Raw genomic sequence first — 16196 nt, 5'->3', positions numbered from 1 at the left:
AATGTGGTTTTACAGATGTCTTCATCCTTTATTCTAATTTGGTGGTATCTGGACCTTAAATCAATTTTCAAGAACACTCTAGCTCTCTGTACTTGGTCAAATAAGTCATCGATGTGAGGTAGTGGGTATTTGTTATTTATGGTCAGGTTATTCAGCTGACGATAGTCAATGCATAGTCGTAGGGTTCCGTCCTTTTTGCATACAATTAGCACCGGGGCTCCCCAAAGAGACACTATTGGGTGTATGTATGCTATCTAACAACTCCTACAGCTGCATTTTAAGTTCAGTCAATTCCAAAACACTCATACGATAAGGGGTTTTCGAAACAGGGGCTGCACTAGGCATTAGTTCAATTGTAAAATCAATGTCTTGCCTTGGCGGTAATCCTGGAATAGATTCAGGAAATACATCTAAGAAATCCTGGCTTACAAGAATATTCTCTAAATATTTCATTTTATTTTTATCATTGTCGTACCGTACCTAAACAGCATAAACCTGACACCCTTTTCTTATACACTTTCTGAGTTGATTGGCTGTAATAGGGTGCAACTTGATAGTTTTCTTAATTCCCTAAATTTCCTTCTGTTGTCTTGACTCGGTAAGATAACTTATGGACTTTTCTTTGCAATCTACCGGGGACCAGTGACCTTCTAACCAGTCCATCCCTATTAATACATCATATGAGCCTAGGGGAAGAATATTCAGATTGACTTGGATAGTCTGTGTTGAAACTATTATAGGGAAATTTTATGTTTTGGCTAAAACCTTTCTTTTGGTACGATTAGCTAGTTGAACTAGCCACGACTGTTTGTATTTACTACTTTGCAACTGACATTTTTCTACCACTTTAGGACTAATGTAACTTAGGCTCGTGCCTGGATCAAATAAAATAGAAACATATTGACCAACAATCATACCTTTTCATTTGATCATGGTGGGTTGATATTCTGCCTGATGATCATCCAAAGTCACATTAATTCTCGGTATGTTCCTTTCAATATCCCCTACCATAGAGGCTTATTGCATGTTAGAAAGTTCCTCAGTCTGATATTTGGAAGGTAGTTTTTGTAATAATGTGGTTCTCCACATCCCAAACATTGTAGTGGCCATTTTGCTGGCTCTTCAGTATTAGTTCTGCTAATTACTTCAGGTTGTCTATTCTTAGTGAATATCTAAGTTCTTGGTGGGTTTCTTGCAAGCTTTCCAAAAGTCCTTTGTTCATAGTTTCTACCATGCATGGTTTTCTAATCTTTGTTTGGTGGTAAATACCTCATTTTCTTGGCAGCAACTCCTTTAGATCCCTCATTTTTCTACTTCATCTACTGATAATGGATGCGAGCCTTCCAAATTGCATCGTCCATGGTTCTGGGATAGTCAAATTCTAATTTATCCTTCATGAAGTTGTGCAAATTGCTAATAAATCGTTGGATCTTAGCTTTTTCTTCTTGCATATATGGGACGTATCACAACAGGGAAGTAAAGCATGATACATATTCATCCATGGTCAAGGTTCCTAGTCTTAATTCATGGAACTCTTTTTCTTTTTTTCATATTAACATTCTGTTAAATATTTATCTTTAAAGTGTTTCTAAAATTCTTTCCATGTTACTTGTTAATTGGTAAATTTCTAGCCTTGCTTTAATTTTTCCAGTATATTCATAAATCTGGAAGTATTTACCCATGTCTATCAGCCAAGCTTCCGCTGCTTCTTCTGACTCTCCTTTGAATAATGACGGTCTGATTTTTTTGAGCTCACCTTGTAATTCTATCTTTGGTCATTTTGGTTTTCTTTGGTCAAAAAGATTATCTGAACACCCTTCATCTTCTTCTTTGTGACATTCTATGTATTCTACATGATCTTCCTCATTATGAGCAGTTGGGGTCTTTTCTCTATTTTCTGTACTGGGATTTGGTCCTCTCTGATTTTGCCGATCTGACAAACTTTTAAGAATATTCTCCTGCTCTTGTCTTAATCATTCATTGTCTATTCTGAGGTTCATCATTTCTACTCGAAGTTGTTGTACTGTCTCGAGTAAGGCAACGTTAGCCTGTCTCGATTCTTCTCCCAATTGCACCCATAATTCTGGGTTGGCCTCTACATAAGGCACCTCCGGTTGGCTCGACGATTTGGGGCTCCTATGCATTTTATCCTTGATGCTAATTCACCTTCTGTGTTCACAATTAGTCAAAACTCAGTTTATTTTGCTTCATATATATATAGGAACATCACAACTTAATTGACTGTTAGAACAACCCAGAGGTCTCAGTATGTGAGCCTGGGCTCTGATACCATTTGTAACATCCTACCTATGTATATATATATATATATATATATATATATATATATATATATATATATATATATATATATATATATATATATATATATATATATATATATATATATATATTATTTTGTTAATCTAACAAGCATTAATCATTATAATACTAATGCCTTGTCTACCCCTTGGTCCATCATAACGTGGACTTGTATGATTGTTGTGGTAATGAATTGGGTTAACGTTTGTGATTTGGGTTAGAGTTGGAGTTGCAGAGTCGAAAAGGGATCACCACGCTGGCAGCCTATGTGGTACATTCCACCACTGCCGGTATTGTTCCCGCACTCCTTCATCATCCTCAGGTAGGTTGCCTTCCATTAATGTCGTAGAGTCCCGAGGTGTCCTCCTACCTGGATTACGCGTGCTTGTGTTTGCCACCTGCGATGGTGTTAATGCCCTTACCTAACTTACCATGGATGGATCCTGTGGTTGGGCTGGCTGTCTATCTATCATCTGATTGGCATCGATTGATGATCTTGATTATTTCAAGCCTAGCTGAAGGGTTTATCAACTGTTTTGGATGAAGGGATAATTCATTTGGTTAATCTTTGCTTCGACACTCTACTCTGTCATGGCGAACCTATGAAACTCTTCGACCAATTCGTCTCTGAGATGCCAGGTGCCATCCTTATCCCCATTCTCATCGTATTATACTATTATTCCTCATTTCTTCCACTGAGGTTGGGTTATGATAATTCTGGAGTTTTTAAATGGGTTATTGGCATTTTGGGCAGCAATGGAGAGCCCAACCTAGTCGTTAGCGGTCTTGAAGAAAGGATCATTGCTCCGACATTCCAAGGTAACATCTGTTCCACTGTGATAATGTTGTTGAGTCTTCTTGCAATTTTTTTCCAATTCTTTCCTCGTTGAGGTTTTCCAGTTCCATACAGGTCTGGTCGTAGCTTCAATGGCTTCCTATCTCACATACAGGTAAGCCTACTTACATTTCATGCTTGATGTTGCTATCGATTTATTACAAAGGTGGTATTTTGCTCATGGTTTCTTATTGTACAGGTATTACCTCAGGGTCTGGGTCAAAAACCTTGTTTAGTTTGTGCATTGTTGAGTTCAATTCTAGTGCTAATCTCCACTTCTTCCTACTCATTCCAGGTGTGTTGGAAAAATCATTTATTGTTCCTTGGTTGAGAGAATCACTCTCTGAGATAGACGGTTTCATGAGTTGTAATTTTTTTGATGTTGCATCTTCATCCAAGATGAGTTCTAGACTATGAATTGTAATATTAATTAGGGTTTTGGGTTTATTTCTGCTCATACTAGCCACCCAGAATTAATATAGTTCAAGTCTGTGTTGAGCATATGACATAACTTATTGCAATTTTGTGAAATGTTTTTTGACTGGACTAGATTCGACAGAATATAATTATATCAGACTTATTAATGAATTTTTGGTGTTTATTTATGTAAATCCTCATTGTCGTATAATCAGTTGCTGATATTTGGGATTTGGTTGATTAATGAGGGTTATCTGTGCATGATTTTCTTCTCAATCATTGCACAGGCTATGGCATTCATTTTTGTTTAAAGTGCTTTATGTACATATTTGTGATCAGTATGATTAGAATTCATGGTTTAGTTTTAAGAAATCGGGTTGCATGGCTATGGATGGGTCTTGTCTGCAGCTCAAACCCTGGGTATGTAAGGAACTATAAAGAAATCGTTTAATTAACCAGAAGCACTGGTAAGGGTTTGCTGATTTCACTTCTTTCTACAGTTATGATGGAGGTATGATATTTAGACATATATATTGCTATATGAATATGTTTACAATTCATATCATTTATTTATTTATTTCTAGAAGAAGATTGATAGGCATCTGCTTTACAATTTATATACTTATGTGTTTCCAGGTCAAATTGACATTCGTCTGTAATGCTATTTTTCTTATTAGTTCAACATTGATTGCTAACTGACAGTTGTATAGTTCTCTAGATGTGTATCAGTATCCATTAGGAAAGCATTCATCATCTATTTGCCTTACTATTCTACTCAGAAATTAGTGAATGATCAGTATCTATGCTAAACCATTTCCAAACTATCTACCTATAGTATATAGGTCATTGAATGTTACTATGTTATTTCAATTTACAGTGAACATTCAAACTATCCTACTGATAATGATTACCATGTTAGTATCACTTATCTATATTTCATTATGTATATATTAAATAATTGGAAGATCTCACCACCTAGCCTTGGAAGTGGCAATTATGTCCAGGTCCCCCCTATGAGCCCTTCCACTTCTGTCAATACGGAACAGTTGGGTACCTTGGGCATCTTAGTGACTCTGTCCAGCCTCAAGTCTCGTACCTCACAACTTGTTACCTCAAATTTCTTTCCCACTGCTTATGTTTTCCAGCTCTAGGAAGAATGAAACACAATCTTCCTCTTCCCAATCCCCCTCAGTGTTCTACCGTCTATTGGCTTTAAGGAAAATGGGGGAGGATTCGTAACTGTTCTCAGAAGTTTGTTCAACTGTTTCTTTGATTTTTTTATAATCTGGTCCAAAGTCTTCTAAATAATAATTAACAGTATTTGTAATAGTTAAATAACATAAATGAAATTAAACTTGGTAAAAACAACTAATGATGTCTGGATGTATGTTACATAGTCATAAATTAATGATTAATAATCTTGTTACATATTTTTTTAAATGTAAAAATTCATATATTAATTGTTTGAGAGTATTTTTTAATAACAGAATGATTTTTTGGTGGACATTTCGAACCTACCAATAAGATTCATCTTCCTAATATGAACCTCATTGGTAGGTTTATTTTATGTGATTAATCCAAAAGATAGTCTCAAACAATCATTATGGATCACAAATGTATGAGATCAAAAATCATATATTAATTCTTTTATAATTAATAATATTATTGATCATAATTTAAAATAAAGATATACTTTAATTAATTTTATGTTTTTGTTTAAATGTTAGTAATGTGAAATATATCATGGGGTAAGTATGTTGATGTCTATGGGCATTAACCAGTGGTTTAATTTTTTGTGGGCATGTGGTATTAGGAAGCCATGGTGCTGTAAGAAATATTATTTAGAGGTTAATAATATCCCTGGTAAAGTGGGGGTGAATTTTCATAGTTAAAAATCTTGTTACATGTTTTTTTTTTTTTTTTTTATGCATATATGTTTAACTCATATATTAAGTATTTTTATAATTGCTTCTAGAGGGTCTCTCTAGCCCAATATGAAAGAGATGATGTAATGTTATGCAAACATTAAAATGGAAATAAAAATAATATGAAATAAAATAAATAATAATTATTAATTATTAATGTCAGTTTGATAATTAAAAAAAAAGGAATTGAATATGTCATTCAAACTCAAAAACTATAACAAACCAGGACTTATAATATTGTGTTATAGAGCCAATTTACTGTTACGATTTTTGGGCCCTAATACTTCACAACCCACAGTTTTGCCAATGATATTCTTATGTAATATATTCTCATTTTTAATTTTCCTTTGGGCCATGAATGGTTTAATTGAGCTTATGTAATATATTCTCATTTTTAATTTTCCTTTGGGCCATGAATGGTTTAATTGAGAAGAATAAATATTATATGTGTGTGTGTGGGTATGTATGAGATCTATAGATTGTTGCTAGTTGTTGCAAATCATGGGTTTGACTCTCTTCAATTTCCTTGGGTTGAGGCCTCGTAATCAGGTTTGATGGGTTTACCTAGTTTACCATCCAGTAAATTTGGGGAACTACTCTAAGCCTCCTGTGCTTTCATTCCAAGTATTTTCATCAAATTTTGTACTAAAAAAGTGGTTTGCACCTTGAGAGATTTAATCCTTCTTAGGGCTTGATAGACCTAGACTTAATATGGATCTAGGCTTTTTAATATAATAATAATAAGCTAATTTTCATAATTTTTAAAGTTGGCAACGTGAGATGTATCATGAGGTAAGCATTTTGATACATTTAAATACCATTTAATGGAGCTAGATGATAATTAAATTAAAATATTAGAAACCCTATTTCAAAATAGAAATATCTACGAACATAATAAAAATTAATGCAAAGAAAAAGTGATTTAAATATTTATAATAGAGATCCCTCTAATTCCAGATCTATCATGCCCCCAGAGATTAAATTCCTAGAGATGCAAATATTTCCTTAAATTAATAACCCAAAGTTATTAAATGTAATAATATTAATATTTTAATATATTAATATTAATATTAGATTTAATAATAATCATCATCATCTTTTAATAATAATATTAGATTTAATTATGATTTTTACATGGCATGATAATAAAATTTATAATAAAACTACATCAAATTAATATTTTCAAATATTACAACTTCGACATGGAAATATTTATGTCTTCAAAGATTTTAATATATACATAGGATATGGTTTTTCATTTTAAATATATATTTTACAAATATTTAATTAAAAGAAATATTAAAATAATTTGTAGGATTTTTTATTCTTTGTGTTGAATTATATAATAGTTGTTTTTATCTATATGATTATTTTCATTTTTGTTTAGGGCCAACATTTTTTTATTATTATTATTATTACTTTATTAGAGACTTGATATGACACATCCACCTCATATTGGGTTGTATAATGCCCCTCTCAGTGCAACAAGCAAGTAGAATTCAAGGTCTTCTATCATTCGCGTAGATTACAAGACGAAGAATGGTGCCTCAAGTCGTGCAACTTGTGGCTACTAGTTGGATATTGTGAAACTAAGCTTTTCCATAACCATGCTAAGGGATAGGTTTGGAGGAATAATATTAAATATGTTAGCATGAATGGAGTTCATATCGAGGAATAAAAGGGCACCCAAAGGGTAGATATTAATAACTTCAATTAACTATACTCTATGCATCTTGTACCCAATTCAAATGTTTTCTAGTATATGTTAGATAAAATCTTAAATTTGGTTTCTAACGACCACAATTTAGGCTTGGTGCAAAGAACTATAGAAGAGGAGATCTAAAACATGGTATTTTATTTGAGCCTAGACAAAGCTTCAAGTGTAGATGGGTTTTTATCCCACTTCTATCAAGCTTATTATGATGTCATTAAGTTTGATCTGATTCGTCTAGTGAATTACATATTCAAGCATGACTGTATGGGAGGAGGTATTAACTTGTCCTTCATTGCATCAACTCCAAAAGAAGTCAATTCAACCTCCTTTTCTAGGTATAGAATGATCTCTTTATGCAAACTTTCATATAATATAATTTCTAAAATTTTAGTCCAACACATAAAGCCTCTCCTTCCCAAGATGACCTTTGAGCATTGGGGGGATTTGTGGGGAAGATGAACATAATAGATAATATCGTCTTGGTCCAAGATGAAGTAAATTTGAGTAGTGCATGGAAGGATAAATGTATGCTCATCAAAATTTATATGGAAAATGCATTCAACCATGTCAATTAGGACATTTTATTATGGTTTGCATATTAATGCCCTCGATCCCCACCCTCATGAGGGTGGGAGTGGGGGAATTTAATATGAAATCAATAATAGAAAGTTCTAATTGACACCGTCAAATGCATTTTCCATATCAAGTTTTATGAACATAGGGTGGGGGTGTAGGGACTTAATATGCAAACCGTAAGTTCTATCTTAGTTTGGCTTCAATGGTAAATCTATAGAATGGTGGAGGTTTGTATCTTCTCCCCTTAGATCTACCCCTGGGTGAATAGGCTGTCCTCTCGATTTTTTAAATCCTTAAGAGGGATTGGTCAAGGATGCCCCTTCTCACTTGTCCTCTACATCTTGGTGGCATATTCATTAAGTAGATGTATTGAATATGAAGGAAGGAATGACAACCTTCTCATTATAGGATATGTATTAGGCATCAAGAGCACAAATCACTCTCAATTTGTATATCATACCCTCTTATTGGTAAGGGCCTAATTATTTATTGCAGAGCACTTCAACTAGGTTCTAGCTTAGTATCTACTAGCTTATGCAAGTTTTATTAATTCTTGGAATATTATCCCCCTTATTTTGAAATAGTTGGGTCACCTTATTAGGTTTCATCCTATATCCTCATGGAAAGATTTCAGATATTTGGGGATTCTAATCTATTTAGAATCTCGTTCTTTGCAAGCCTAATGAAGAATTATTGCAAAATTCCAGTCCAAGCTACAATAGTGGGGAGAGGTTTGGTTGAACTTAGCTAGGCTTCTAGTTCTTATTAAAGTAGTATTATTAGCTTTTCCTCATTACTAGTTCACAACTCTCCTTGCACTAGCTAGGACTTTTCACAAAGCAATTAAAATTAAGAGGAAATGTTTATGGGAGGGTGGTAAGTAGAGCCATAAAACGTTTCATCTCATCAAATGGTTTGTGGTAAATTCCCCAAAGTCTTATGGTGGTTTAGGAATCTGGGATCCCTCCTTTATGAATATTGCACTAGGTACCAAGTTGGTGCGGAAATACATTTCAAATCATTCTTCCTAGTGGAAAGACATTTTGTAGTGCAAACACTTTCAATAAAGATAATATTTTAGGCTCAAAGCTTCGCTAGCTCCAGAAGGAGTGTTTTCCATCTCGAAGCTCTTTTATTCATCTATAGCTCTTATTAAGAGCATATTTCTAGATATTTGGGAAATGGGAAGTCAACAAATCTATGTTCAAATTGAATCGTTAATAAGTAGTATTTGGTTACTCATGAGGAGATAATTGGCTTGAGAGATTAGGTAATCTCAGAAAGGAAATTCACAATATCATATATTTCAAAATGGGATAGCTCAGGTTTGTGGATTTTTTAGGACCTACGTTGCATTCCACACCATCTCTCGGCTTGAGTTAGCTTGTGGATGTCACTGTTGGTTAGTTTCACTCGTAGTAATCAAGCCTCTCCTAATAACTGCATATGACCATATGCAAAATTTATGGTTAAAGAAGGATAATTTGTTTTATTGTTCCAATTGGGACTTCCTCCAAAGCCTTGTGTTTGGTCACGAGTTTGGTCTCCCAAGTATTCATTGAAACTCAACTCCTTTTTCTAGTTGTTAATGCACGACAAAATTTTGATAGAAAAAAATTTTCAGGAAAGAGGAACGATTGTGACTCACACTGTCTTTTATTCTTGATATAAGAAGAAATAATTGCTTATTCATTTCTCAATTGTAACTTTGTTCATGAAGCCTGGGAGTTTTCCCTTGGTGATCTCTTCTCTAGAATTGGATGTCGTGACTAGCTTTCCTCCTTCTTCTCTTATTGGGAGGGTTTCCACCTTGGTAAATTCAAAGGAAAGATCTCTTTGAAGCAAATCTAGTTGGCGTTCTAGAAATTTTTCCACTAGAAGATTTGTATAGATCAGAGTGAAAACACTTTCAATGAAAAGAGGTATCACCCTCACTTTGTAGCCTTAAGAGCTTGAGTTTTATGTGTTTAGTATTAGAATAATTCTATCATCCCTGCTAATATGGGAAATACGAATTCCAAAGAAAAGGAATGGTTACTTAACCTCCTTCTTGGTTTGCCAAGGAGAAAGAAAAATCACTCATGACTTGTAGAATCATGGAAGTTGAGGCTACATCAAGATGAAAGGAAGAAATGGAGGAAATCTCAAACATCCTTTTTTTCTGTCTTTTGATGGTGCCTTAAAGCAAATTTTGGGGGTGGCAAGAGTGATCCGATATGGATACTAAATTAAGGAGAAAAGGTATTACAGGCTCATGTGCAGGAATTTCTATATTATTTAGTGCAATAGATCAAAAATATTGTGAATAACATAAACAATGAATAGTTATAAAACATAATATACACACATAAACATAGTCAAAATAATGAAGGAGTTCACCAGACCCCCTGGCTACGTCTCTTGGTCCAGCTTTTAGTGTCAACCTTTATATTATGTGTTCAAGAACAGAGTTTATAGGTGTGAGCTCCATCAGAGCCATAACCCAACAACAATGATATTACACAGGGATTTCACTCGAAAACCTCGAGTCTAAAGAGTCCATAGACTCTCCCTCTTAGTGCCTCTGATCAATTGTTCGTAGTTGTGTGTCTTCTCTGACTCTCTGTCTCCCCTCTGTCTCTGAACTTCGACTTGTTTCTGTTTTGTTATGGGATGGCCTTTTAAGCCTATCAGCCCTGTCTATTTGCCTTCCCTCTTCAGGCTCTCTATCTTCCTCTTCTATCCATTCACCTTCCTTTCAGCGTTGGATATGTCTTGTTAAGACAAAACACTTAAAGCACAAGAACTCCTTTGTATTTTGATTTTATAACGGAAATACACCAAAACATAGAAAAACCTGACAAAATGCCTCATATCAGATTTCAAATTTTATAGTGTCATATCTATAATCCTCTCAGATCCGTGTTTTATCGCTTTCACAAGCCCACCGTTGATCTGCCTTCAATCAGAAAGTTCACATACAACCTGATCATCCAACTAGCTCGTGCCTTCTTCACCGTTCGATCCGTGATCGCTAATCCAACGACTGACGGCCATTTCTGGTGGCCCACTTGCACGGAGATTACCCGCCAGAAAAAGTGGTTTTCTCTCTCCTGCGGCATGCTATGTGTCGACTAGTATATGGAATTGGGTGGAGCCTCTCCAATACCACTTAGCGCCTGAAGCCAACCCAAAATACCACTTACCAAGGAACTCAAATCCTTTGCTGTTTTATTTCATAACTCCTTCGGGTCGACCTCTGTTAAGTCCTTCCCTTTGGAATCTGCGATGTGATATACATGGTCTCCGCCATTGATCTGCACGCCAATCCGATGGTCCACGTTACATCGCTAGATCGCAGTCGCAACTCACTCAGGGTTGGCGCCGATATGCCCTGCTAACCTCCACTGATGCGATATCGCCGATTCGATCTAGATTGTTGATTTGTCTGATCCGACAACTCCTGTGCAATGTTACTTCAACCTCCGCTTAGCTCTGTTTTCCTCCATTCTTAGTGTTTTTCTTTTGCGATAGTGTTTTCCGATAATATATATATATATATATATATATATATATATATATATATATATATATATATATATATATATATGAAGACTTTATAGGTTTGATACAAGATCCATTTTGGATCAAAGAGTGAAAGGAGTTATTCTCAACCCTAATGGAAAAACTAAAATTCAGTATAATCGAGGGTTAGATAATTGCACAAATAATGCAATACATGCATATGGATTACTACAAGGGCTCCTTCTAGCCAAGGAAGAAAACATCAAAAGATTTGGGGGTGTTGGGAGATTCACAACTAGCTATCCATCACCATGTTCGTGGATCTTTTCCTACAGATCGCAAGATGAAGAATTATTAATTGAATCAAGAAAATGAAACTAGTCTTCTCTACTATTAGCTTCTTTCATGTGTTGAGAATGAACACTTTTGCTACAGAGGATATCACCAATACAGGTGTAAACATGGATGTAGGATTCGTAATGAGAAATGGTATTCCTTCCTTCATAGTTATTAATTAACAATGACTTTGATATGTTGCGTGAATTCTATCTCTATCTAGAAGTCTTTTGGAGAATCTACACCTCCAAAGACCCTGTATTCTTTAGGATAGTAAAATGGCTAATAAATATAAAGAATAAAGATTGTCGTGAATTACAAGTATAACTGACCCAAAAAAAATTCAGTGTACTCACCTATTCTACACATCTTAATCCAAACACATATTTTGATTTAATATAATAATCGCATCAAAGTTAGGAAAAAAACCTTACTATTTAAAAAAAAAAAAATTAAAATCAAAATCATTCTATATTAAATTAAACTTAACCTTTCTTATTACTAATAATCAACCTTTATTATTAATAATATCATTTCAACTTATATTAGATTAAAACAAATATTTTGACTTAATAAGTGTAATAATTTGTTGTTTAAAATTTAACACCCTAAAATAACTTTATACACAAGTATACCATTGCTCACAACAATGATTCAGAAGATTGTGCCATATTATCCAATAATATAGTCATTTACATAATGAAAAGAAGTGGGTAAATAAAATGGCGTGTAGGTTTCCAATTACAATCAATGAAGGAAAACAAACTCAACCAGGTGCACTCCAACCTTGAGGTAAAACTAACAATTTAATTTTATTAAGGTAATGTCGGTTTGTTGAGGCGAAATTATTTGAATGGTTGGGAGGTGTGTTATGTAAATGCTTTGGGACCGAAATTTCGATGTATATATCTATATATATATAGTTGTTGAATATATTTTCTCATTAAATTTTATTTAATTTATTTAACTTTTATAAATTATGGTATTTTTAATTATTGGTTTTTGTTTAGGTTGAATTTAGGTGTGGGTTAGTTTATTTGTTTGATTGAGAAAGAACAATGTAGAATTAGGTGAAGTTTAGTGATTGAAAATGAACAATGAAGAATTAAGTGAAATTTAGTGAAGCTTTAATTTTATTTAGAATAGTTTAATTTTCCAGATTATTCTTCATCCTCAGACACTCTCCATAAAATTTGAACCTCTCGTGAAACAAAAAAAAAAATAGTAAGCAAATGAAATTTAATAGGGAACATCAAACTTTACGTTAAATGTCCTCAGGTATAATGGATTTGTATAGCGCTAATTGATCATTTGGAACGCTGTTCCATAGATATGAATTATTAGACTGTTCACGAAGCCTTGCCATGATCAAGGAATATGCTCCATCCTACACGACTTAGATGCGTCCATTTAAAGTGATTCCACGTCCACGATCCATTTAAAGTGATAGATTGAAATCAATTACCATCAATGTCCCTCTCTACAAACTCTGTACATTACTCCTCATACTTTAATCCAAACCTATACAGTGATGGCGTTGGAGTTGTTGGACAAAGCCAATCAGACAGTAGCAGAAAAGGTGGCCCTGATGGAAAAAGCAGGCGTAAAGGTTACCAACGTTTCAATCAAACGTGTCAGTATAGACTCTGCAACTATAAACACCGCCATTGACATAAACGGTCCTTATAGTCTTTGCCTGAATCTTCCGGTCTATGAAATTTCAAATGGATTCAGATTTATCTACTTCATGTGCTTTCTATTTTATTTTTTCCGCCATTCTCGGGTGCATGGAGATATATTTTTGGGATTACTGCCTAAAAACATTATTTCTGTTTTTGTTTTGACTAATGTGTGGCAGTGTGAATACAGTGATGTGTCGTGAGCGAGTTGGGTTTGTTGAAACCTACCGAAGTTAGGGTTTCAATGTTAGGGTTTAAATTACATTGAGTATATTGTTTTGTTATGGTCTGCTGTTTAAAGAGTAGATTTTCAGTAGCTGGAGTCTTCACTCTAATTAAAATCATAAAAAATTAATATATCTAAATTGTTAAATATATTTTTAGTATTATAGTAGTAATTATACTGATTCACTACGTTGTTAAAAAATATATATAACAATGTAAGAGACCGTGTAACCATTCCAAATCCAAATCCGGTGTCTCTGAAGGCGAACGCCAAAACAGGAATCAACGTTCCGATCACAGTGCCTTACAATTTCCGGCGAGTATTTCGTGAGGCATGGCATGTCTCTGAAGGCGAACGCCAAAACAGGAATCAACGTTCCGATCACAGTGCCTTACAATTTCCGGCGAGTATTTCGTGAGGCATGGCAAAGGACTGGGATATTGACTACGAGTATGAAAATGGAGTTGTCATTCAAATTCCGATTGTTGGGAAATTCACTCTTCCAGTCTCCAAGAAGGGCATCCTTACAATGGCCACTTGGTCAGAAATGTATGAGAAACCGCTGGAGAAACTTAAAAGCCACAGGTTAGTTAAACAAACTTGGTCAGAAATGTATCAGAAGCCGCTGGAGAAACTTAAAAGCCATAGGTTAGTTAAACAAACTTGCAGCAGTATAACGAGGCAAATTTTTTGTTTGTGAAGTTTACTGGACAATCTGGGAAGGGTTTTCCATGACCGTGAATATATTTTAAATAAAAAAACATTATAATCATACAAATAAAATAATGATATCAAATTCCAGTTTAAAAGCTTAAAATTCAAAAAGTGATTGGATGGAGAGGGGCATTCGAACACAACCACATATATAAATACAACTACAATATAATTCAATAGCAGGAATAGAAAACCTTTCTAAATTTTTTTGATATTTTTTTAATTAAATATTTATTAAAAAAATCATAATATTAAATATTTAAAAACATTTTTTTGATATTTTTTAATTAAATACTTATTAAAAAAATCATAATATTAAATATTTAAAAATATAAATATTTTTATATGAAAATTGTAATATTTGAAAATATTAATGTAATATAATTTTATTATAAATTTTGTTATAGCGTAGTTTAAAAAAACATAATTAATATTAATATTAATATTAATATATTATAATATTAATAATATTAAATTTAATAATATTGGTTTTCAATTTAAAAAAATATTTACATTTAAAAAAATAATTTTTCTATCTAAAATTAAATGAAATTAAATAAATCTAAACTAATTTTTAAACCAAAAAATTTGTGACAATTAAAAATATTTATAAAATTAAAAATATCTATAAAATATCCATTATAAACATTCTAAAATTATTTACTTTCCCAGGAAATATTTCTAGGCCTTTTTATTCTTTTTTTATTACTTTGTCTATGCTTCTGTCATCCTCCCCTACGAAATTTGTTTACCATCCCGACATAGTAAATCAGTAAAATAAGCATACTTCACTTTCCCTTGTATCTTTAGCTTCCCATAAAATGTTTTTTTTTTTCTTCCGTAATCAACCTATCTACACTCATAGTCTATTTTTTCAATCTCATTTCATATTGTTTAATAATTTCTCGCTTCAATCAATCATCTACCCTTCATCCCTTATGCGGGCGAAAAATTATACTCTGGCATTCAAATTTTTATATGTTAACCCTTCTCGTCATTTCCAACGAGCCCTGAAATTTTTACAAACTCTTTGTGCATCTTTTCGATGTTTTATCAATGTTTAAATTCTTTTTTTGGTTTCCTTTTCAATGTGCTTTGTCGCTCCTACTAATTGAAAATTTAAGTTTTAGGTTTTATTACTTTTAATAATAATGAAAATGTAACCAAATCACTTGGAGTAAAAATTTTCAATTGATTTTAAGTTTGATCATAAATAAAGGTATCAACCATTAATTTAATATTTGATTTAATCATAATTTTAAAATTATATTATTATTTTTCCCAAAGAGAGTGCTAGGCATTATCTCATGTTAGCTCAAAGTAAAGAGAGTTACAATTCCTATTATATTTTGATGCATTGTATATGATTTTGTGGTTTCGTTAATCATGCTATGAAGTTAACACAAAGTTAAACATATTGCAACCCGTATACGGAGGTACATGAGGAATTTATCATATTTCTCGAGCTAGAGCAAAAAAATTGACAATATAGACCATAAGTTGACCAATACAAGAGGATTTTATCAGATTCCTAGAGCTAGAGCAAAAAATTGACAATATAGACCACAAGTCAATCAATATAGGGTAATTCTATTACATTCCTAAAGCTAGAGCAAAAAATTAACAATATAGACCACAAGTCGAACAATCTATAGGAAAATCAGCGAACATCTCCTTCTCCTTAGATGAGGGTAATGACTAGCCAAAATGAATGTTGTTAAATCACTCCTCTTTTCTTTCTTCATATATCTAATTAATTAGATTTAACTCAACGAATAATCTTTTGTATTGAGTAGAGTAGCTTAAAATATAAATTAATGAATCACTTTAATAAATTAACTTGAAAACATAAATATTATAAATAACTATTAGTATGATTTGCATCATAAATTGTTGATCACCAAAACCACCTTAGATCCATCTTAATTCCTATCTACCAAGGGTCTCGAGG

The 16196-nt window shown here is 33.2% G+C and overlaps 1 protein-coding gene across 1 annotated transcript; it reads left to right on the top strand.

The window, feature by feature from the left end:
• Positions 1 to 13157: 13157 nt before the first annotated feature.
• Positions 13158 to 13949, top strand: LOC149158706 (desiccation protectant protein Lea14 homolog). Its single transcript, XM_089434074.1, has 3 exons — positions 13158 to 13334; positions 13485 to 13504; positions 13751 to 13949. The coding sequence occupies exons 1-3, from the start codon at positions 13158 to 13160 to the stop codon at positions 13947 to 13949; spliced, it is 396 nt and encodes a 131-aa protein (XP_089290200.1).
• Positions 13950 to 16196: the final 2247 nt, after the last annotated feature.

This window comes from Pinus tabuliformis, chromosome 5_2, assembly GCF_031772625.1.
Source record: "Pinus tabuliformis cultivar Carrire ecotype Pingquan chromosome 5_2, CPIR1, whole genome shotgun sequence".
Classification (NCBI taxonomy): Eukaryota; Viridiplantae; Streptophyta; class Pinopsida; order Pinales; family Pinaceae; genus Pinus; species Pinus tabuliformis.
This window is presented reverse-complemented; position numbering and strand designations above follow the sequence as displayed.